Source organism: Galeopterus variegatus, unplaced genomic scaffold, assembly GCF_000696425.1.
Source record: "Galeopterus variegatus unplaced genomic scaffold, G_variegatus-3.0.2 Scaffold30, whole genome shotgun sequence".
In the NCBI taxonomy this organism is placed as follows: Eukaryota; Metazoa; Chordata; class Mammalia; order Dermoptera; family Cynocephalidae; genus Galeopterus; species Galeopterus variegatus.
The window spans coordinates 410,242-436,065 of NW_007726141.1; the positions used below are offsets into that span (position 1 = coordinate 410,242).

The 25,824-nt window shown below is 32.2% G+C and overlaps 1 protein-coding gene across 1 annotated transcript in view; it reads left to right on the plus strand.

The window, feature by feature from the left end:
- The window catches only part of SEMA3C (sema domain, immunoglobulin domain (Ig), short basic domain, secreted, (semaphorin) 3C), a 159,379-nt gene that overhangs the window by 91,425 nt on the left and 42,130 nt on the right, over positions 1-25,824 (plus strand). The window contains exons 5-11 of the mRNA XM_008569975.1: positions 722-841; positions 9,293-9,383; positions 12,701-12,820; positions 14,245-14,387; positions 15,654-15,768; positions 17,579-17,648; positions 19,523-19,667. Coding sequence (XP_008568197.1) covers positions 722-841; positions 9,293-9,383; positions 12,701-12,820; positions 14,245-14,387; positions 15,654-15,768; positions 17,579-17,648; positions 19,523-19,667 — 804 coding nt within the window. The remainder of the gene's footprint in view (positions 1-721; positions 842-9,292; positions 9,384-12,700; positions 12,821-14,244; positions 14,388-15,653; positions 15,769-17,578; positions 17,649-19,522; positions 19,668-25,824) is intronic.

Sequence of the window (25,824 nt, forward strand, 5' to 3'; positions counted from 1 at the left end):
ACTTTCTCAGGTAAACAGTAAATTTATAAAGTTTCAAAACAAAAACTTACACAGAATATAAAATATTAAAATATGAGAAAGATCATTTTACATATTTGAGGTGAACTACCTTCTTCCTGAAATAAATCAATAAAATAAACCATGTTGTTCTCTTATAATTCCCTCAAACATATCCCCTACCAATAACAACAAAAAAAACTAGAACAGAAAGGAATATGTATAGCAAAGTATTGCTAGGTAATGTTTACTTTGTATATTGACAAGTACATATTTAAGAGCTTTTTCAAATGAAGTGTTAGAATCGGTAACGATTTAATCAGAAACTTTGTTCGAGTGAGTTTTATGAGGGCAGAGATTTGTGTCTGTTTTGTTCAGAGGATGTCCGAAAGGTTAAACAATAACCTGACATATAGTAGTTCCTCAGTAAATTATTTATTGAATGACTGTTTCTGTCATATTTTTCTGGCTGTTCCTTAGTCATTGTTTTGCTTCAGTGGCACCAAATCTTAATACTTGGTTTAGTCCTTCCACAAATTAGTTGAGTGTTCTGAAACTACCTTTATGAGGTACACACATAATTTCTCAAAGATATGGAATAATATGTCAAGAGCTTATGTCACCCCATTGCTACCTACCATACAAAACCTTAAGTTAATATAGCTGGTAGAAATAGCAATACAAGTCATTGAGTTACTAACTGCTTATTTACCAATTCTTTTAGCATGGTTGTGGGAATTTCGTCCGTGTAATCCAGACTTTCAATCGCACTCATCTGTATGTCTGCGGGAGTGGTGCTTTCAGTCCAGTCTGTACTTATTTGAACAGAGGAAGGAGATCAGAAGTAAGTGTAAAAATTTAACAATTTTAGTTTTGATGTTAGTGTTGAAGATTTTTGAAACTGTATATAGAGTAAAAACTTGGAAATATCAATATTCGTAAAATATTTTAATGCCCTTTAAACACAAAGTATCTTACATTCTCTTCCTTTCTGCCAAGGTAAAGAAAGTATAGCCTTTTGCCTTCAACTAAAAAAATCTCTCTATGTATATTGATTGAAGACAACTATATATAGTTTTAGTATATTGTATATATATATTAGCATATATATGTTTCTAAATGGAAAGCTGTAAAAAAAAGAAAAATGTTGTAATTTCATATATTTTAAACATAAAACACTGATAATATTTGTTTCAAATTATAGAAATATTATAATATAAACTTGCCTTCTCAAATCGATTTTAATTTCTTATTCATCTTTCAAGTTTAGTAAACCATTCTGAGATGCATGAAGCAAGTGTCTTTGTTGAAAAGAACATTATATAATTAATAAATCATATTTCACGTTAGAACAATATTGCCCTACCCTGGGCTATTCTAGCTTCATTCTTACATAAGTTAAAATGATATAGGGTATTGTGATGTGGTGTTTGCTGAAGACTATTCAAATATATAACTAACGTATAGCTGAATACAAGGCTGGTTGAACTTCGCCTATGATATTTAAGACTGAGTTTACCATCTCAGTCCACAGCTGTTGACTAAGGAGAATATGCATTAGACCAAAACAGGTTTTCATCATTCTTTTAGCCAAATTTTTTGTTTTATTTAATATAATTATTCTAAAGATGTAATTCTTTCAGACCATCTTGATTTGATTTCATTATGCAACTTAAGACTAGAAATGTCAGTTCTTAAATAATGTTTTCATTCAATTTTAGAGGTTAGAGTTGTGAAAACAATGAAATATTGCTACGGATGTACCTTATAAGGTTTATTTTCCTTTAACAAGAATTAATCTACTTTAGCAGTAATATAGTTGGACAGTAATTCTCAGTGTATTCCTTTATTATTATATTTCTTTTTTTAGGCATGTAATGTACACACATATATTTTGATGAATAAAAAGTTATTTAAAAATAACTCAGTAATTATAATTTGACCCCAAATTAAAGCATTTCCAAATGTGGTTCAAGATCCTATGAAATATTAAAATTCTTAAAGGAAAAGTAAAGTTATGCATCTTGAAAGAATACAGTTGGCTGCATTGAGCTTGTCATTAGAACCACATGCCTATGATCAACTGATTAAATAAACTACTGCCTCAGACGTCTGCAATCTGTCAGACACTCCCCTGAAGTCTGTGCAGTCACTGTAGAGGCCAACAATAGCATAGCAGTTTTCAGAGCACAGATTTCAAATAAAATCATTTTCCCATGCACAAATTGCCTGCTATGCACTTTAAGACTTAATTGGAAGGTCTGTCCAAGAAATAATCTGCTTTGGAAAACCAGCATGGAATAAATTATAATCACTTTGCTGAAAATGAGCTACTTTAGTCTCACTTCAAAAGATATGTTTCAAAGGGGAAGCATTTTTATTAATTAATTTAATCTTTTGAAGAATATGTGAACATTTTAAGAGCTAATTTAGGTATAAAAAGGGTTATGATTTTTAAGCTTTATATGTTTTCCTTGATAGTCAATTCTAGCCAGATTTTTACCATAATATCATTTTTATATATCTGTAGTATATAAACCACAATGTAAATATAGAACTGCACAGTTTTATCAAACATCTGAAATATTTATTTTAGTTTAGTTTAGGATAAAACATCCCTAGCATAAAATAACCACATGGAGTTTTATTGTGAGAGAATTTTCCTTCTTCTTCATAAGAAACACTGTATTTTGTAATTACCAGAAGTAGTACTTACTGCCAACACCCAACACCATATTAAGATATTTTATTCTAAACCAATTTGAAAGTGAGCAAGGTTAGGCTGCAGCAGTCATTAATTATTCTGTTTTATTTGTGAGACATTATTCACCATCATTCTTTTTTTTATTTTAATATTTACTTGTACATATTCATGGGTACAGTGTGTTGTTTCAATGCATGCATATACTGCACAATGAATCACATAGGGCAGATAGCATGGTTGTGCATCCTTTAGTTCCCCCTTCCCTCCCCTCTATCCACCTCCTCTACCAGCCTCTGGTAACCACTTATTCTACTCTCTACTTCTATGAAACCCACTATTTTCTATTATTTTTTTTAAGATTCCACATATGAGTGATATCATGCAGTATTTGTCTTTCTGTGCCTGATTTACTTCACTTAACATGATGGTTCCCAGTTCCATCCATGTTACTTCAAATGATAGGGTATCATTTCTTTTTAAAGCTGAATATATTCCATTGTGTATATATACCAATTTTTTTTCACTCATTCATCCATTGATGTGTGAATAGTGCTGGGATGTTCATGGGAGTGCAGGTGTCTTTTTGATATATTGATTTCTTTTCCTTTAGGTCTGTACCTAGTAGTGGGATAGCTGGGTCTCAAGGTAGATCTGATTTAATTCTCTGAGGAATCTCTATACTTTTTTCCACAAAGGCTGTACCAATTCATGTTCCCACCAACACTGTGGGAGTGTTCCCTCTTCTCCACATCCTCGCCAGCATTTGTTATTTTCTGTCTTGTTGATAATAGCCATTTTAACTGATGTGAGATGATATCTCATTGTGGTTTTAATTTGCATTTCCCTAATGATTAGTATTTTGAGCATTTTTTCATGTACTTACTGGCCATTTGTATGTTTCTTTTGAGAAATGTCTACTTAGGTCTCTTGCTTGTTTTTTAATTGGGTTATTTGTCTTTTTGCTGTTGAGTTGTTTGAGTCCCTTATGTATTCTTGATATTAGCCACTTGTCTGATGTGTAGTTGCAAACACTTTCTCCCATTCTGTAGGTTGTCTCTTCACTTTGTTGATAGTGTCACTTGCTTTGCAGAAGCTTTTTTAGTTTTTTTCTTTTTCTTTTACGTGTGTGTGTGTGTGTGTGTGTGTGTGTGTGTGTGTGTGTGGCTGGCCAGCATGGGGATCCAAACCCTCAATGTTGGTGTTACAAAGCTGTATACTAACCAACAGAGCTAACTGGCCAGCCCACACTTTTTAGTTTGATGTAGTCCCAATTTGTGTATTTTTGCTTTAGTTGCCTGTGCCTTTGTAGTCTTGCTCAAAAAAGTGTTGCCCACTCCCATTTCATGTAGCATTTCCCCTATGTTTTCTTCTAGTAGTTTCATAATTTCAGGTCTTAAATTTAGGTCTTTAATCCATTTTGAGTTAATTTTTGTGTATGAAGACAGATAGAGGTCTACTTTCTATCTTCTGCATGTGGATATGCAGTTTTCCCAACACTGTTTATTGAAGAGGCTGTCCTTTCCCTGCTGTATATTCTTGGCACCTTTATTGAAAATCAGTTGGCTGTTAAGTGAGTGGGTTTATTTCAGGGCTCTCTATTCTGTCCCATTGATCTATTTGTCTGTTTTTATGCTAGTACCATGCTGTATTGGTTACTATAGCTTTATATTTTATTTTGAAGGCAGGAAGTGTGATGCCTCCAACTTTGTTCTTTTGTTCAAGATTGCTTTAGCTATACAAAGTCTTTTGTGGTTCCACACAAATTTTAAGATCATTTGTTCTATTTCTGTGAAGAATGCCATTGGTATTTTAATAGGGATTGTGTTGAATATGTAGATTGCTTTGTAATATCTGTCTGTCTTCATAGAAATGTATTGGTTATAAGAGAATATTTTATGAGCCCACTTCAAGTTCGGAGTATCACACACTTGCCTTCTTTATACCCTGTCACTACATTATTTTGCTGGACTGACTCAGAGCTTTCCTAGAGCATTTCACCAGTCTTCGTCCACCTTTGCTACATCAAGACCTAACCATGGTTCTTTTCTTCTATCCACTATCTTCACTCTTTGTCTTCAGTTCCTGGAAAAAGATAAAGCAATGCAAGTACAGTATGACTTCAAACTAGTAAATACAGCATCAGGGGGAAAAAAAGTGATTGGTTAATGTTGCTGCAAATTCTTGGGATCTTTTACCACATTTCAACTCTGGTTGATTTTAGCCAATGTCTCTATAGTACCTGTTTCAACAATGGGTACCATTTAAGCCTGTGACCCTGCCACTTATCATCAAGCAGATAAATTTACCTTTGACTGACCGAGCCTATGACAGGTGACCAAGAATATCATAAGCATCCAAATTATTCCCTATGCTTTTTGAAGAAAATTTATAACAAATCTAGTCTGTTTCAGCATGTTTTTGTAGTTTTTCTCCCACTTCAAAAGGAAAATTGTGCATTTTCTTTACTCTCATCACTGTTTTATATCATCATTCCCTTTTTTCCACAGTTTGTTTCCTGTTTAAAAATAGGGTTATGTTTCCTTTCCTTAAAGTCATTATCTTGGTTCTGTGGCTTTTATTGAACTTGTCTTTCTCTCTCTTTCACTTCATCACAAACCTTCTTAGACTTGTAGACTGAATTTCTAGCTTTTATTCTTTTGTTGCCCATGTCTTTATTAAAACTTTCTAATTGTCTTTCATTCACATACATTAATTAAAACTGTTTAAGAATCAAGGCTCCTCAATGACCAAATTAATTCCTTCAAACAGCATCCCTTCTACTAGGCCATTCTATAACATTAAATGCTTTTGATCATGCCCTTTATTTTTCAATGTCCATATTGACATCTATGACCATGGGACATTTTGCTATGCCTTCCTTTCTAATTTTTCACTGCCTACTCTCTTTCTGGTCCTAATATTTTCTCCTATTAATTCAACCCAGAAGTATTATTCATTTAATGAGAATAAAGGCAGAAACAAAATCATGTCAAAACTTGCAGACTACCTTAAAGATATTGGTCTTTCTCATTTGTTAAAGAAGTAACTGGAACAATCTTGAGCAGAAAATGGCATGCACAGTATTGTCTTGTCACTTGTGTGCTATGTTTCAGATGATTTGGGGTGTGGAAGGAGAGGTTGGCCTCCTGTGGGGAGGCCAGTTAGTTTATATAGTTGGCCAAGAAAGAGGTTATTGTGCTCAGGTGGTAGCAATAGAGACAGAGAGGCACAAAGTATAGGATAGTATAGGTGATGTTGGTGTGAGATATGTAAATGAAAATATATAATGGTATATATGTTGACACTTTTGTTGCTCATTTGTTTATTTTTAGTGGATTTAATTATATTGTTGACATGAAGTGAGATGAGAAACAATGAAGAGAATGTGTTCAGGGTTAAGATTATGAGCCTGTAGAGTCTGAGATGCCATTGAAGATCTGACTAGAAATATAAAATAGGCAGCTGAGCATGAGGCTGGATGTCTAAATTTGTGAATCATTGTTTTATAAGAGTAACTGAAGCCCGAGAAAAGTGCAGATTTAATCATACAGAGAGAGAATAGAATGAGGAGAGAAGAATAACGTGACTGAGACTAGAGAATCTCCTGTCTCCCAACTTTAATGGCCAGTTGGAGAAAAAGTGACAAGCAAACAAGACTTAAAAGAAACAACCAGAGAAGTAGGGAGAAAAAACAAGAGTGTGTGGGTTCTGGGAATAAAAATAAATCACTTACAAAAAAATAGAAGTGGTCAACAATCTTGAATATCATTGAGAATTCAAATAAGATGAGGTCTAAAAAATAAGAACTGAATTGTGAACCATGCTTGTTAACAATCTTATCAAAAAGTTTTCAACTAGAGCAATTGAGGCTGAATGCCCAATTAAAGTGTATGGAGAAGAAAGTAAGGAGTCAGAAAATGGTGATGGGTATGTATGTGATTCTTTGAGAAATACGATTCATAAGAAGAGTGATGTGTGGGAACTGAAGGGATTTTTAAATGACTTTAATTAAAGGATTAATTAATAAGCTGAAATTATATAGCAAAGAAACAGAAGGGATCGTGGAATGTATAAGGTGCCTAAGAAGCCTGGATAAGATGAACTCCAAAGCACTGGTTGAAGGATTGGCCTCAAAGTAAGAATAGTAGTTCCTTTCATGTTTCAGTGGATAGGGGTGTGTGTGTGTGTGTGTGTGTGTACAGGTGTGTGTGTGTGTGTGTATATATATATATATATATATATATATATATATATATATACACACACTAACCTTTGGTAGTGAGAAGTTAAAGATGTTTTATTTAAGGGCTTCATTTTCTCTGTAAAGTGGCAATAATATGAGCTGAGAATAAGTTAGGAAGTAAAAAATGGGATTTGACTACAGTGGCAAAGGCTTGAAATTTTTGATTGAAGAACCAGTTAACAAGAGCATTCTCGAGAGGTTGCTGAGCACTGCAGAGGGTCTGTTTTGGGTTGGTGATCACAAATCTATATGTTGAATTACTGTAGATTACTTTTTTGGGGTTACTTTCTGCAAAATGCTTAGTAGTTTGGAGCAAGTATGGAGAATGTAGATAAATATGTCTTTCAAGGATGTGGATGCAATAAAAAAGGTCATGCATTTGAGGAACTTAATATTTTTGGCAAAAATTTATTGAAATTAAAAAACATGAACCCTATATTTGTTATTAAATCAAGAACAGAAAAGGCTGATAAACTGGTGAGAAGTAGAGAGGATTTCTTAGAAGACAGGTTTCAAGAATTACTTCCTGATGCTTGAGTTAGTGATTATCAAGGTAGACCACAAGTTTTCCTGGTGGTGACAAGATCTAGATGATGATTGTGTATGAGGATGCTGTGCACTGGAGGAGTGGGTCAGTGGAGAGCCAATGGTATCTAAACAATCTCCTCAATTTCTGCAGGGCCAACTCTCACTTATTTGCAATATATCTGTGGCTCTAGAACCACAATCAGGCTTACTAAATTTTATTTCTCCTCATCTTTACAATTATTTATTGAGCTTAGTCATTACATAAATTGAAACTTTTGGAAAGTAGATGTAGCTAGGAGTCAGGAGACTGAATTTGAATTTTGTTTTTGACACCCTTTAGCAACATGGTCTTGGGCAAGTCATATTGTCATCATCTATAGAGTGAATTCATTGAAAAGGATTATGTTGTAGGATGTTTTCAGGCTAGAGGACTGTGATTCTTTTCAAGTTTTATCATTCCCTGTTGCCTCAGGGATGTCCTGAAGTAGATCAAACTACAAATAACAAAAGTGAACTAGTTTTACTTTCTTCAAGGAGTCAAAACTTTAGAATCATCTTTGTTTTCTTCACCTTTCTGAACTACAACCAACTTCAGTTGACTGTCAGGCTCTGTTGATTGTCAATATACAAATTCTCTTACATCTTTACTGCTCTTACCCTGACCACTGAGATTATGGTGTATTCGGTTATTATCTAAATCCTTGACTACTGCAATAGAAAACTAATCTCATATTGTCTTGAATCCATTATCTTTTTTTATACATTCCCATTCTCAGTCTTCTTAAAACTGAAGATAAGGTCCAACCTTCTTAGAGCACAGTATTGATCCTATTGTTTCCACACTCACAATATTAATGAGTCCATGTTTCTTTCAGGATAATTTTCAAAAACCTTAGCTTACTAATTAAGGCCATCCATCATATGATGCAACCTACAAAACTGGTCATTTTTCCCTTTGAATTTTAGTAGTGGCTTGTACTGACTTTATATCAGAAAAAGGAAAATATAAGAAAAAGGCAAATATTTATAGTGACAAGGTGTCCCCTCTCAGTGAGGCTACACTGACTGCCATATTTCAGATTGAACCTTTTACTCCAATTCATGGTCTTCCCAATTCCCTTTCCCTGGTTTATTTTTCTATTAAACACCAAGCACCATCTAATACACTCCATATTTTACTTATTTAATCTCTTAAATATCTGTCTTCCTCATTAGATTACTAATTACTGAAGGACAAAGATTTTTGTATATTTTGTTTACTGTCTCTACAATGTCTAGTCAGTGTCTGAAACACAATAGATGCTCAATAAATTTTGGTTAAATAAATGAATAAGTGATACATTTTTAATTTAAATTGTGAATTATTTTTTGAATCTTTTATAATGCTTTGAATAACAAAATTAAGCAGTAACATAAAATTTTATTTTTTAAAAAAGCTTTATTTTGGAAATATTGTACTCTTACATACATTGTTCCTCTGTGAACAGTTTTCTTCTTTTGGTCAATGTTCAACACATCTAGTTCAGATTTATAATGATTCTTTATTTCCAAGAGACTTTTGCTAATGCTGGTTTGAGAACTCCTTCTTGAATCAGGTCTGTGGGGCATGTCATAGGATGAGAGCTAGCCCAGCTGAGGTTAGCTTGTAATTTACAGATAGATTCTTCTTACAGGCCAAGTGAGTTTTAATATAGTGAATTGGGAAGGAGAAGCAACCAAGTTCAAAGCTTATTATTTTTGATGGTCCTTTGTTTTACTAAACAGTTGTTTTAAGTAAATAAGTTATTGTTACTACAATTTTAATTTTATCTATAATAAAGGACCAGGTTTTCATGATTGATTCCAAGTGTGAATCCGGAAAAGGACGCTGCTCTTTCAACCCCAATGTGAACACGGTGTCTGTTATGATCAGTAAGTAGAAAATAAAAGAGGGAGGGGAAAATATAAAATAACAAAGAAAATTAACATGGTATGGTATGTCCATTTTGGATGGTTGCATGGATAATGGTATATAATTAAAATAATAGGAAGAATTTTTCAGCTGAAAATTGAGAATTTAATTTCTCATTTTTAGGAATATTTATAATTAAATGATAAGCATGTGTCTTTTCATCTAATATGACAGTTCTGTCATTCTTAGAGCAAGCTAATCATTTACAAAATTGTTTATATATATATTATAAAGTAGTTTTCAGTGTTTTCTGTAGTTGTTTTTCTGATATTATTACACATTTTTCATCATGTTTTAGTACTTTTTTACAAATAATTAAAAATGGTATTTCTTTCAATTGAAAGAAATAAAAAGTGCATTCCAGTGTATTCTCTATGGGTTGTCTAATGGTTGCCATACGAAAAATCTGGTGGTGATAAAGTCACTTTTTTATTTTCTCACTTTCTGTAAGACACCAGTTAAGCAGCAGACTCAATCGCTTGCTGATACATACATTGACCAATCAATTTGTTTTTGAATCTCAATCATCAGATGCCTTTTTATGACTCACTTAAAAGACATTCTCTTCTGGTTAATTAAGACACTTCTAGAATATGAATTGACTGTGGGGGCAAATCTTGAATTTCAGTATGTCAAATGTACAGTATAGTAAATGCTTTTCCTCTTTGCTTTCTTTATGTACTGTCAGTAGTAAAATTTCATCTTTTGACAATAGAACAGGTGAAAAAATAATTATTGTCTTCAAAATGCTTACTTTGATCCATTTAAGTAGGAAACTTATCTTTCCTTCTCATATCTGGAAAATAAATTAACAGAGGTACACCCAGCACTGACTAAAATGTGAGGTTAGAAGTTATCCAGCAAATTATTTCCATATGGTCATTCAGATTGGGTAGGGAGGAGCCAAAAATAGATTATTAGGACAAAAAGTTAGAAAGCCTTGAAAATACTGGCTATTCAATTATGTCTGATGCAGGATTGTTTCAAATGTTTCCAAATATTATTTAATATAAGCAGTTTTGGAAAGTCTTTTTTCCATTAGGAAGAAAATTATATTCACCTTTAGAAACTGTATGATGTATATGACAGTAGTTAAATATATATAGTTTTTATTTATTTCAAGTGCTATGAAAATAAACTTCACAGGTGTGTTTAACATACTAATACTGGAGTTTTATCTCATTGAATATTGTTTAGGACAAAAAGTTAGAATAAGGCATTATATATTTTCTTGCTAAACTTTCATAAATTGTTTAATAGTCTAGGAATTCCAAATAGAATTTTAATAGTTATAGAATTCCAAATTTCACAAAAGAGTTGTGGTATCCAACCCATTGTGGAAGTTCTGTATTCTTTTGCTATATGTGGTCATTGTTGTAGGGCAAAGAAGTCGGATGTTATCTTTTAAAGAACCTATCATAAACCTTATGAAGCTTTTCTGCTCAGTGGAAGTACAATTGGAAAACAAATATTTTTGGATTAAAGTTAGAAGGCACAAGTTTATTTTTGCATAAAACCCTGCAAAGGAATTCTGGAAGAAAAAAAAAATATTCCTCTCAAATAAAATTCTTTCCGAAGTGACATTAATTAAATAATTTCTTATTGCTACAAAATAAAGCAGAAACTTTCTAACCTGCTATTAAAATTACCAGGAACTTAAGACAGGAAATGAAGATAATTGGACATGCAGCTTGTGTAATGTTTAAGACATAACTAATAAAGTGATATGCAGTAGGATTAGAATTAGCCCTCCCTGCCATACACCAACATCTGAATATGTTTTCTTTCCTTTTCTTCTTGGAAACAGATCTAATAATTGGTACCCATGCTAATCAATCTATAATCCATAATCGTATGGTTAATAGGGTATAACCAAAACGTGAAATAATTAATTAGAATGCTATCTCAATTTAACAGCTAAATCTACGTTGTATATGTTTCACGAATTTTCACAGAACTTTAAAGCAACTAAATTGCTCAAAAATGCCTTCATGCGCATTTTTGTTATCTCCCTATAATCTGTTTCCATGGGCTTTGGACTCCTGCTAATAAAGGAGAGCTGAGCAACAAAATGCCCAACACAAAAATGCCCAACACACCAGCTTGCTAACTGATAGGGATCCGGTTCTAACCTGGTGAGCACTTATGAGAAACATTCCATTGTCCTTTCTATGCTGGGCCAACTGGTATTGCTTATTACTAAACAGTAGCTTAGAGTGCTTCAGAACGTTCCAGTCTGCCAAAACGACCACAGTCTGAAGGTAGCCAGGGGAGTAATCCTACAACATCGATCAAAGAACACAGCTGCATGACTGCTTTGTGAGCCAGACTAATAAGTTTGATTCTTTTTAAAATAAGTATTTAGCTACTGTTTTATACTCAAGGGTCACATTGCTTCTACCAATTCAAAGTTTACTGCTTCTTACTAGGATGAAAAGTAATACGGATCTTCAAAAATAAGTTTTATATCTAATGTTATGTATATAAAGATAAAAATGTCTCATTCTACTGTTAATAATGACATTTATTTTAATTTTTAAATATATCTCTTCTTGTCACTATATTCTATTTTTTACAGCTGTGTTGTAATAGAAAGAGCAGTGCTTTGTTTATCTGAGAAACTTCTAGTACCAAAGGTCAAAATATATGCTTTGAATGATTAAATCTTTTATTCATTAATAGTATTTTGACCATTTTAATGTGGCCTCCATGTCATTTAATAATAATGATGATGATAAAACTATTATGTTCAATTCATTGAAGAAAATCATAGAATTTTTAATGTGATAAGAATTTTTGAGATTATAATCCAATTCCCATATTTTATAGATGAGAAGATTGAGACTCAGGGTGTTAAATGACTTCACTGTAATTCCCAGTTTATTAGTGATTGCCTAAATTAGAAAACAGGTTTTCTGACTCTTACATTGTTTTTTAAATAAATAGTTAAGCTATTTTCTTGTCTCCAATACACACTATATACACACCAGCATTTAGTATAATTAAGTACAGACAGGAATTTTTATTTCTACATAGAATAAAGTTATTTGGGAGCTTGATTTTTAAAAATATGTAGTAGTAATCATACAGGCAATAATGAGACCAGATTAGAATTTATCTTATTTTTTTGATTTGGAGGACAATGGAAACCAATTAATAATTACAAACATTCTGTAATATGTATGATGATCTAATAATAAATAAACTCTCCTTGAATTTTAAAATAGCTTTAAAAAACCATTTAAATTTCTATTGACATTTTCTTACTTTTTCATAGATGAGGAGCTTTTCTCTGGAATGTATATAGATTTCATGGGGACAGATGCTGCTATTTTTCGAAGTTTAACCAAGAGGAATGCAGTCAGAACTGATCAACACAATTCCAAATGGCTAAGTGGTAAGAAAACATTTTATGCATTTTTTAATATCATGCTTTAAACTGACTTATTTAATTCCATAATGACAACTAGTAAAAATAAATAAAAATTAAAATATCAGGCCATGACATAAGTAAAATGAATTTTAACTCTATGATTTAAAAAGATTTAGAATAAATAATTGGAATAGCCCATATTTAATATTATTTCATATTCCAATTCTTTATTTTATCATGATACAATTATCATAAGAATATGAATAAATAAGTGAAAAAAGTGACATTGATGTTCCTCATATACGCCACTACCCAAGCATCTTCTCCAGTTGTTTAATTTTAACATATTATAATTAAATATGCTTTTTATTTCATTTAATCTGCTATGTATTTTAATAATGCCAAATCTAAAAATTATCTTAAATTTATGACATTTAGATATAATGAATAGGATATTGTCAGAAACTCCAACTGTTTTATACTTAGATTCTAAAATTATAAAACTAATATTTATTATTTTTCATAATTTGTCTAACATTCAATAGAAATCATTGGTTTAATAAATTTATGATTATAGGTATTCAACTGTCTCCAGTTCTTGGGGTCATACAGAGTTCACACCAAAAAACAAAAGTATTCATTTGGTTTTACTGTATGATTTCAATCAGTTGCTGTTGTTTAGAGGAGGAAGAAACGACTAAGATCCTTGTCAGTTCACCCTGGGAAAAAATTTCTAGCTGACCTTAAGTTTGGCAATTCACTTAACATTGCACTGTTAAGTATGAATCACCACAGTTACGCATCCTGTTTCACTGATAGACCAGCACAAGAAAGCATTGATTGTCTGTTCACTTCTTCAAATTATTCCTCCAGTACATCTGGAAGTAGAGCTTTCTAAAAGTTGTTCTGTTCTTGAAATAAGGAAACCCTGTATGTCTTCAAATGACTACATTTTTCCTTGAAAATTTCCCGTTCATTTCATATGCTGTATTTTAAGAAAAATATGTTTTTCAGATCTTGGACTCTGAATTCCTCATTCTGCTTCAATGGATTTGAGTTTATATGCACTAGATTGAAAACCACTTTGAAAACAAACATTTTTTCAATAAAACATCCATCAGATTCCATGGGAAATCACTGGGAGAGAAAAGCTTTTCAATTTTTTAAAACTCATCAGCGCACAAAGAATTTTTGCATTTACTGTACTTCCAGAATGTATTGCAGAGAAAAATAGTTTAAACCATTATATTACAGCTATACTTTGTGGTACTTGACATTCCAAATGCAGTATGTTCAGTGAGTACAATTACTGCTTTGAGACATTTTGCCTATAAGCATTGAATTGTTCTTCTGTACTAAAGATGGTGAAGGTATGTGCCTGTGGTCCACTCGGATGAACAGTAGATGGATTTTCATCATGAGTATATAGTCTTTCTGTTTTGTTCCAGAACCTATGTTTGTGGATGCCCATGTCATCCCAGATGGCACGGATCCGAATGATGCTAAGGTGTACTTCTTCTTCAAGGAGAAATTGACTGACAACAACAGGAGCACAAAACAGATTCATTCCATGATTGCTAGAATATGTCCTGTGAGTATTAGTGTGTTCTAATGTGAAGAAAGACTAAGAAATTCAAATTATGTAAATATGTTTCCATTTTTCTAATAGTTTATCTTCCACGTTTATTATCTACTTTTACAAATAAATAAAATAGAGAGGAGACATATAAAATAATGTTTATTTTCATCAGTCACATGAGAAAAGTATACCATATTTCAGTAAAAATCTTAATTTGAGGAAATATTTTGGTTGTGGTTTTAAACAGATAAACAGTTTTGACTAATTTTTGCATGTCTGTTTAATGCATTGGTATTAAAACAAATAGCTAAATTGTATATTACTGAAAAAAACAAAACAATTCTTGTGAATAAAATCCAGCAAAATCTCACTAAAAGGTAATTATTGACAGACTTCCTATAAATAGTGAAATTAAGAAATGCCTTTGTAAAATACAATTCTTATTATAAACAGTAACCAAATGGTCTCATGTATCAACAGTAAGTATATATAGCAACTCAAAAAAAAAATTATGATGTCCTCTCATATAGGAGTTTTACAGATTTGTCCTGCCTTATTTTTAATTAGCATCCTTTGTGAAAACATATTTCTTAAAGGGTTTAGTGTTTAAAAATTTATCTTTAAATATTACAATATTCCACTGATCATGGAGCTCAGCTGTTTCTCAGTCGTTTGGAACAAGGTAGCAAAACCAGCAGAAGCAGAGAAAGGCATCTGGACAGAGAGAAAAATATGTCCTCAGTAGAGACTGTGTGTGAATGATCCAAGTGCCATTCCCCCTGGCCAAAGAAATATGTGTAATAAAGCATACAATTAGAAATACTGAGGTTTAAGTTATAATGCACAGAAATGAAGGAGGAAAAATAAAACTGTTGGGGACCATTTGGTGTAAGGATATACCCAGTCTCCTGACCACAGTAGACTCTGCAAGCTTCGCTGTGTACAGTAACTTATGTTCATATTGAAGACAATGAGTTATCAAAAAAGGCAAATTCAATCATTTATTCTCGTAACACTTTATCAATATTTCCATCATAGATTGGTAAAATTAGGACATATATTTTTTATTTTATTGATTTCCAGCTGATGCTATATAAGAGAACAATTGTATAACTGTAGCTATTTTGTAAAATACTATAGATCTTAAATATTCCTCTTTAACTATTGATGTGCAGATGTGGTTAACACTTCCATTCTTCAGCTTATAACAAATCCACTAGTAATAAACGTTCAATAGTTATTTAAGCAATCTGAATTATGTTTACAAAATCGTTTCAGAATGACACTGGCGGACTGCGTAGCCTTGTCAACAAGTGGACCACCTTCTTAAAAGCGAGGCTGGTGTGCTCGGTAACAGATGAAGATGGCCCAGAAACACACTTTGATGAATTAGGTACATAGATGTGACATTGAAAATGTATCCAGAAAAGAGCTTGTAAGGTTTATATGTTTTAATGACCTCTCAGAAGAGGAAATTTTTAAAATTATTTTTAGCATAAATAATGTGCCAATCTGAATCAATGATCTGGATACTGTTATAAATTTCCTTAAGCATTTTTAATATCTATTTTGCCCCTGAATGCACTGCTGGAACATTTAGTTCATAGAATTAACCGTAATATATGAATGAGCATGTATGTGTGTATGAGAAAAAGAGAAGGGTGCTTGTATAATTTATATGTAGGTAATGATAGGATCATGCTTTTATAAATGAATATGTATTTCATGTATATTAGAATGTCTAATATTCTAATTTAAGATTGATCTTTATGAGAATATGGCTACATATTTTTACTATTGCAGCTAATGAGCAGAATAGAGTTTCGATGGAAACATGTCAGAGTAGAAATTAGCAGACTTAGTTCTGTTTGGTGACCCTGGGACTAAGTATACTCAGTGACATGAGGGGACTTGTAGTTTCCAGGTCAAATAAGAACAGTCTGATACCTTTCTAGCAGGAAACAGTTCTCTTTCATCAGAATAACTTGGTACAGATTATAGTGTCGTATTATCTAAGTACCATTTAGAATGACTTTTTTTCTCCTTATCCCGTTAAAACGTAAAATGTTCAGTATTATCAGATGTTGAGGTGGTTGATGAAGTAAGCAATAAAACTGTATTACAATATGGAAAACTTTAAGTATTCCAAGTTATAAACCAGAGATAGATAGTTCTTCTCAAAACCATTACGTTGAAGTTTTTTGTATAAGCTTTTCAAGAAAAAAGTTCTAAGTATCATTTTGTGATATAGCCTAGTCATTCATTATTTCCCCCAAAATTGTTTGTAAGTATGTTTATATTTCAGTCTTTCTTGTTCTTTAGAGAGAGCCAGACATTGTCAGCCTCTATTCACATAAAAAAGGCCAGTAGTTATTAATTTATTACTTAAGAGGTCATTTGAATGTATTGTTAATTTAAAATAAATACATCTTTCTTTGTATTCCTCAGCAAGAATATTTACAAAATTGTCAGTAAATCCAGATATTTCTTATATAACATCCGATTATTAATTGAGGTTTTTAGCAGAAATCTATTTTTGTGTTTTGTTATTTATTATTGTTATTGTACTTTTTATAAATACCTTTAACTTTGCCTTACTATACTTGAATGTTTTGTTATTAGAGAAACTATCTGTTAAATAAAAAGATCACCAGCAATTTTGACCATAAGCCAAAAATAAGTCTTATTTTATATGTGAAAAAAGTCACTGTGAAAAGATTTTCTTCCATTTTTCAACTTCTAACCTAGGTCAAAAAGAAATTGAGATTTGTAATATTTTTTAAATTTGGAAAGTAATTTGTAATCATTAAAGAATATTTAGAAAATACAGAAACAAAGAAGCAATCAGAAAATTTCTACAGCTTTGCTACCCAGGACACTCACTATTAATCTTTTTCTTGTATTCTGGTGTATAGCTGTAAGGTTTACCTGGTTCTAGTTCATATTATATATCATTGTATTTTTTCCACTTATTATTTCATTAGCATAGTTGCCATAGGGATACAAAGTCTCCATAATCCAGTTAGTGTATGAATAATAGGTTATTTAATTTACTTCACCAGTTGTTTACCAATTATAATGGTGCTATAGGAATATGTTTCTGAATAGTACTTTTTTATAGTTAAAATTATTTCCCTAGGGTAAATTTAAAAATGCAGTTAATATCTGGGAACTTTAAAAGAATGATGTTTTCCTTTTTATAGAGGATGTGTTTTTGCTGGAAACTGATAATCCAAGGACAACACTAGTATATGGCATTTTTACAACATCAAGGTAATTATTAAACAATTACATTTTATGAGTTAAACAATAAACTTTATTGAGTAATAGTAATTAATATAAAAGTATTCATCTCTTCAACTTTTAATTTTATATAGCATTTGGGATATAGCCCTCCCATTTTATTTACTTTTGCCTTATTACCAAAATATATTTGAGCTAAACTAATGCTTTCAAAATAGTTTGTACAGAGTATTCGTACATGCTATTTTTCTCAAAGAAACAAAAAATATGAGTTATAATGCAGAAATAAAGTATATAAAAATGCGGTTTTTTTAAAAAAATAATTTGAGCACTCATGATTTATATAGAACTTTTGGAATTTTTTGTTGTTGTTGTTGGAGGTGATAGATACATCCATTACCTGGATTGCAGTGATTGTAACACAAATATATACATATATCCACACTCACCAAATTGTATACATTAATTCTGTGCAGTATTTTGCATAACAATTATACTTCAGTAAAGCTGGAAAAAAAACTAGCATTTCTTTCAAAATAAATTTTACTTCTGGAGCAATCTAAAGCCATGACTACTTAGAAATGCTGAACCAGTTTTCATGTTTTATATGACAGTATTTCGTATATTTGAAAATAGGTTTAATGTTTTCTAAATTCTCTTGGATGCTCAATCCCAAGTAGTATGTATTTCAAGACACTCACTATATTGTTACCCTTTTCTCCACATATTTTTGTTTATTAATTTTATACTAGAAATGCTACTTAGAATTCAGCATAATATTCTAGCTGTGACTTGGCCAATGCGGAATGTAATGGTTCCCTTTCATTAGACAGTCAACAACAAAACAAAAATCTAAAGTTTTTAGCATTTTTTCTAAGTGGGAAAAACATGGTATTATTGTAAACTGCAGTGGAGATATTCAAGGAAAAAAATTACAGGGATATTAATTTTAAATTGAATTTATATTTGCTCCACAAGATGTCCAAAACAATGTTCTTCAGGATGTGTTTAACTCTTGTTCCAACAAAGGAGTAATCTTGATTTAAATTATAGAGAATTGAACAAAGAAAAATAACCAAATTCTTAAGAATATGTTGGCTTTAAAAATAAATCTCCCTAGTTGCTTTAATATTGAAAATTCAAAAGTGTAATTTCTGTTAATGCTAACAATTAATAACACATTATGTTTGTTTCATGGGAATACAATAGCTCTTCCATTAGCCATCTGATTTGAGATAAATATATGAGTCAGAGAAATGTCAGTTTCAGCCAATGTGCCATAGTGACAATGGAAATATTTTTTAGTAAGAATTCAAATAAATTTTGTGAGATCCTATTGACTCAAGATAATTTAATATTTTTTGGATCCCTTTTTATTTTTGTGACTAACAGGCAAAATACATTAAAAAAATGATAACAGACTTTTCCAACTCATAATCAGGATAACATGTGAGAGCACCCTAATGTGAAAATAACCTTAATACAAAGATATGATTTTCTTTCAGTAATGGAATTTATTTCTCTGAATTTAATTATGATAGGTTGTATTGATAGTGGTTTGGAATTCAAATTCATATTTTTAAATAAAAACATTAATTAATACTTTTATTGTTGTTGCAAAGACAAAAATAGAAAATTTTGACTTGTCTTATTTTTTGGAAATATTTAGAAGAACTTTCCTGTAACTTCTTGTCTACTACCTCCATAAATGAATTAAATATTTAGTGTTTTATGTATCAATGCCTTGTTTCAAAATAGAAGAAATTTTTAACTTTACACATGTGTACTATTAACATTCAACTTTCTATGGTGAATTATACTAACTTTTTATCACAAACTTTACCATCTATTTTTTTAAAAATCAGTAAAATGGACTCTTTATGTTTTCTTTTTTTTCTTTTTAGCTCAGTTTTTAAAGGATCAGCAGTGTGTGTGTATCACTTATCTGATATACAGACTGTATTTAATGGGCCTTTTGCCCACAAAGAAGGGCCCAACCATCAGCTGATTTCCTATCAGGGTAGAATTCCATACCCTCGCCCTGGAACTGTAAGTATCCAGGAAAGTTTCTTTGCTGTCATGTTTTTTAAAAAGATATTATTTAACAAGAAATGAATATCATAATGACATTTATTAAATACAATCATAGACCTACTGATACATTCTTTATAATTTTTCAGCTCAGGAGTTCTCAGATTTTGTATTATACTAGTAAGTCATATATGTTATACAATGCTTTATATGTTTTTTCCAAGTGCTATTGCTAACAAAATCTGATTTAGATTTCAAAACAACTGTGTAAATTAGACAGGGAGGAGATATTTTTCTAATTTTATTGCCATAGAAAAACAACTACAAAAGTAACTTTTCAATGGCAGCCTAAGAATATGAATGCTACTTTCTTTTCATAACACTTCCTTATATTAATGAATCTCATCTGTTTTAATAAAGGAATAACTATGTGAGAATTAGTTTAGAAATATCTCCTGGAGATATTTCAATTTTTAGAGATATATTTAATTAAAAATTATGTTATATATTTTTCAAAGAAAGAAAACTCTGTATGCATAAGCAAATAATTACAAAGAAAGTGATGTTATAATTCAAATAAAATATTTATAAACTATAAAGTATTATACAAATTAGAACTATATATAACTCTATGCAGCTTTCTAATTAGAAATCACCTGAGCTAGAGCTACTGTTTTTGAGGCATGTATATATATCCATATCATGCAATATTAGTAGTATTAAGGAATACATGGAAAACTAACTTTTCCAGCTGATGATACAGGCTGCAGTGGCAGATTGGAATTGGAATTGTTCTAGGACTCCAATCATAACAGTCCTACTATTTGTTTTTCATCTGGCCTTTAATAATGATGCCTTATAAAATATTGTTCAGTTTCTGAATCTATAAAATGTCAGTACACTGATGAATAGGAGATGTTACATTATTGACCATCAAGAGAAATATAATCTTCCTATATCTCTGCCTTTCATAGAATAGGACTATAATTATAAAATGTTATGGATGTAAATAAAGAAAAATGATTTTATAGGAACAAATCAAAAGATAGCTACTGTGTTAACGTTTATGTAAACAAAGTTTTCTTTTTGCCTTTTACTTGAATTTGGAATTCCCTTTGGTAATATTTTTTCAGATATTCACCCCATATACTTTTTACTAATTGTCGATTCACTTTATTTCTGTGTTATCACAATTTATTTGCTATGTGTTATTTACTTCTTTATTTTCTCATCATATTAAATTATACTGGTGTCAAGTTTTTTAAAAAAAAATAGGAAAAATAGCTTGCTAAGCCTTTACAAACCAGTTTACTGATTCCAAATTAAAAGGGCTTGAGTTTGTTTCCCTGGCTAGGAAGATAAAAGATTAGCCATTGATATCTATTTTATGTAGAATAATTGACCTTTTACTATCTTTGGAAAAATTATAAGAACTCCAACTTATCCGTGAAAACATTAAATATTAAAAAGTCATAATTAATCATGACTTGAAAACAAAGTCTTATAGAATTAATAATATCCTTTAAATTATCTCTTTCTGATACTCACAGCTCAGAAGAAGATAGACAAAACGTTTGCTTATTTTGTAGAACACAAGGAAAAGAGCCAACGGATAAAGCTTACACTGGGGAGTGTCGAATAAGAAATGAGGATTACATACGAGAAAGGAAAGGAGAGGGGAAGGCTGAGCAACATTCAAATTCCAAAGGCTCTCATTATTTCATTCAAAGTATTTCATGTATTTTCAGATGACTCACTGATGACATATTCAAGGAGAAATCATATTTTTGAGAATGACTTGCTATTTGAAGTTGACACAGCTCCATCTTAAAATGGGAAATTGAGAGGTGGTTGCGATTGCATAGGCTTTCACCAGCGAGTCTTTGGAACAACGTATATATGAGATTAGTACGGGAGCAATTGGTTTATAAACACAATGAAATCCCATTCCCCACCCCTTACCCCACAGAAAAAACTTGAGAGAAACCCCTCAGATAAACAAACAGCTAAAAGAGGGCCATGCTGATTGAATGCACATTTGAGGCCTCACGCAGTGTGTGCTGGAGCCAGTCTGTATCAGCTTCAAGAGCAGGTTATGTGTACTTCTCAATTAAGGACATCATGGTGGTAACTTGAAATCAACCATGGTGGGAATATTTATACCATGGGAATTGACAAATGCTACAAATCAGGGATATTTTCCTGAAGAAAAGCAACTTCTGGCTCCAGCTCCCATCAGGTACTTCACCCACATGGCAACTTAAAAGGTACCTTAACAGATATGTTAGACTCTGAGAATAGCAGTAAGAAAAACACTCACGTCCAGTAGCAATTATTCTACATAAATATGGTAATAGATAAACCCTTTTTGGTAAAACAAAATAAACCAATGCTAAATTAGAAAATTCAGCTAACAGTCCCACTTTTCACTCTTTTTTAGCTCTTAAGAATAAGTATTTTTACTGTTCTAAAGCAGTGTGCCTTAAGCCAGGGCTTGGTGACACATATCTGGAGCAGACTCCGTGAAAAAAGGGAGTAGTCAGTACTTGAGGCAGATTTCTATAATGTGGTTTCTTACATCTGGTGTTGAGACCAGAGCAGCTCCTTTAAATCAAAAATTGCCAGATTAGTGATCCTTAGGGAATAAAAGAGGCAGGGTGGAGGAGTGACCTCTGGAACTTTTCCTGGAAAATCATACCTCCCTGAAGATCTGGTCCCTCCACCCTTCACTGAGCAAAACACCATGAAGTCAGCTCTCTGACTCAGAGTGGCCAGTGCCTGTCTCTTCCCTGGGCTTCCAGAGTTTAATATCCTGCTCATTTAGCAGGAAGACCTGCAGCCAAGTGACCCAAAGCATTCCTTCTTTTCAAGGGTTAAGAATGTTGCCTCTGAAGTCCTCCCAATGAAGGATCAACTGGGATTGTCATAGTTTATCTCCCCACACAGTAGTCTGGTTGCTGGGTCAACCCCATAAATATATGTCTATGTTCTTAAAGAAATGACACTGGCAGAAATCTTATACCCTCATTCTAATGTTCCCTGTAGGTGCTTCTTTTAAAGCAGGGTTGATAGCTGTGTTAGCAAACAGCCCTGACTGCAAACCCAAGTCAGTAGGAAGAAGCCTGCCAATTGTGTCATAACGTTTTTCCATAAGTAATTCAAGTTTGTGGAAGAAACAAGACACCTTTGGTATGTTGCAAGGGCAGCCAAAGACTGCAGACTCTCTCTGTGGCCAAGCTAACATATTACATTATTCTATTGCAATGTGTATTAAAGCTTCTGCAGGAGACTGTGTTTGTATATACTGTATATCCTGTTAGAGAAGAATGTAATAAAATTGTTCAATTTTAATATCTATTGATAAGTGTAGCAGAACCAACTACTTCAATCATCCTGCTTTGAACAGGTCTGGTATCAGCAAAGGAAAACAGGAAATTCAAGATTCATACAGTCAGTGGTGGCAAGGAAAGAAGAAGGTCATTGCTGGCCCTTTCGCTGATTACATACATCTTTGGTTGTTCTTATATTAGAAGTATTTCTACTTCTCATAAGTGTTTGAAAACATTCAATTATGAAATTGTATAACTGAACACATATAAACATGGAAAGCTAATGGCATGTTGTTTCACATCATTATTTAAAAGACATGAGTAAAATAAAAAATAAATATCATTGCAGTCTACAGGAGAGAGAGATCGTAGTAGGGCAGACTTGCTTGGGAAGGCATATGATAAATGTGAGATTGAGGTGGCCCTGAAGGGTGACCGGATGCAGATAAATTGGATACGTAAGAAAGGAAGTGTGTTTCAGACAAAAGATGTAGCATGCATGACAAGGCAAAGATAAAAATTAATAAGGGAGTCCTGGAAGTTCTGCATGGGCCAGTAGGAGTGGAACAGAGAGGGCTTTTGTGGAGCGCAAGTATTTGGAAGATGGAGGCCAGCTTGTATAAGAGTACATGTCTTCAACTATGTAATTCTTTGGGCATCAAACAAAGCGCTTAAATCACCAAGGGTTTAAACATAAAATCAGTTTCTCTCAGTCTACAAGTTTCATAGACCAGTGCTAGAAGCTAACCCAGATTCTGGAACACCACTAAGTCCCTTTATTTACCCATATACCATGCATCTTTCAAGTGTTAGGTCAAGATCCCCTTGACTGCCAGTCACTCCTTCTCAGCTACTTTTGCATTTATTTTTTGCTGTGAGTCTTCAGCCTCGCCTCTTAAATTTTTCCTTCACTTTGGGCTCTGTGATCCAGCAATACCCCAGGAGTTATAGGTCTCTAAATACTCCAATCTTTGTTTTCTTATCTCTAGATGTCTTTATCGAGCCTGGTGGTCTTAAGTTCTCCACCATTCTAGATTTCTTTAAAAAACATTGGCTCTCGAGTATATATGGCAATTGATCCTGAACTAAGCTGTTATTTATTTTATATTTGTCTCAAATTATTACTATATGTCTTAATTGTTATTTTGCTTTGAATATGTCCATCTTCCTCACTAGCGTACTTGTAACTAGAAGACAACAATAGATTCTTATTCTTATGTCCCCTACTGGGCACATCAAAATGCCTTTCGAGTAAAAGATGTCCAAAGAATGGACACATATATTAATATATAAACATATTAATTCTGAAAACTAATATAACAGATGTAAGGATTAGGAGACCATTTAGGAGCATCTGAAGACAGCAGATGTTTATGAATACCTGAGCATGGGAACGTGAGTGAGTAAGTGCGGTGATTGCTAATATGCCTTAATATGGCACTCTTGTTGTCCTAGCATTTCACCTGACACTTTAGTAATCAAGACACTTAAAATGTTTTTACTCAAATAAGGAGTGCTTATCGCTGCTTGATAAACAGAAAGCTAGAAGAATTGAAGAAAAACAAACACTTAAAGAAGTTTAACCAAAATTATTTAATGACTATTTGTAGAGTAAAATCAGCCTTCTAAAGAATGAGACACTAGCCTATTTAATGGACAAAAACGTTAATTTTATGAGAGCATGTAGATGTTATATTATCTTGAGGTTTCAATACATGTGCTTTATTATAGCACAAGGTCGGGGAAAAGATAATCCTGTCTTATTTATACTTGTCAGTGTTACACTGAGTAAACTCACTAGTGAAGATAGACTCTTCTATAGGTAATCAATTTTTGTTCTTGTTGCCATTATTGTCATTCATTCTGTGTCTTATCTGCAAGGGTTATGCCATGAATCAATGGAAGAATTAATTATTATAAAAACAATTATTTTGTAAATTTGAAAATAAGCTTATACTAGGAGACTCTGGTTTCTAAGCAAAAAGTTCATTGTGAATATAAAACCAAAGTCCCAAATAGGGGGATACTTGAATAAACATAAAATAACTGATAAATAACTGATTTGATTTAATGTGTTTGGGTTACCTACTTAACAACTACATTTTTAAAGCAACCTTATCATAATTTTTATCAGAATTTCAATTACCTTTAAGTAACAACCAGAAACTAGGCACTGATAATTCAATAAGCTTATCACATAGTAAACGGTACTAACTGGAAGTTATATAAATTGCCTAGTAATATATGCTAACTATGGATCTTTCCAGAACTTACAAATGAGAGTGTTTGCAAATATTTAAGGAGACAGCTTAGCAAGCCATAATTAGTGGTGTTTTATGAAGGTCTGGAACTATTTAAATCGTGCATGCATTATTCTTTCCATGTTTTCATTCAGTGAACAATGTATTTCCCTTTTTCCACTTTGTGTGAAGAATGAGGGTAGGAAACACCCATAATTCTATACTTTGCAGAAGTATGGAACACATCCATCAGCTTAAAACAACCGCTAGTTAAATTCTTTGTCCTCATTTTGGTCTTCCTTGTGGGCAATTTATAAACTTGTATGTTTAAATACAAAACTTTCTCTTAAAAAAAAAAAAACATATAAACCCCAGATGAAAGTCTATTTAATGAAATAACGAATGAGAGGCTTAGTTTTATGACTTGTCTCATTATCTCTCCTTCAAGTCATTTAATTGCTCCTTGTGCCTTTCTTCAAAATGAAAACTCTATTTATTAGTCCTGTAAAATGTTCTAGTAATGTTAACTGGTCAAAGTTATTCTAAAAATTGCACTCATGATGATGCGATCTAAGTGAGTGAGATCATATTAGTAATTTGCTTAGA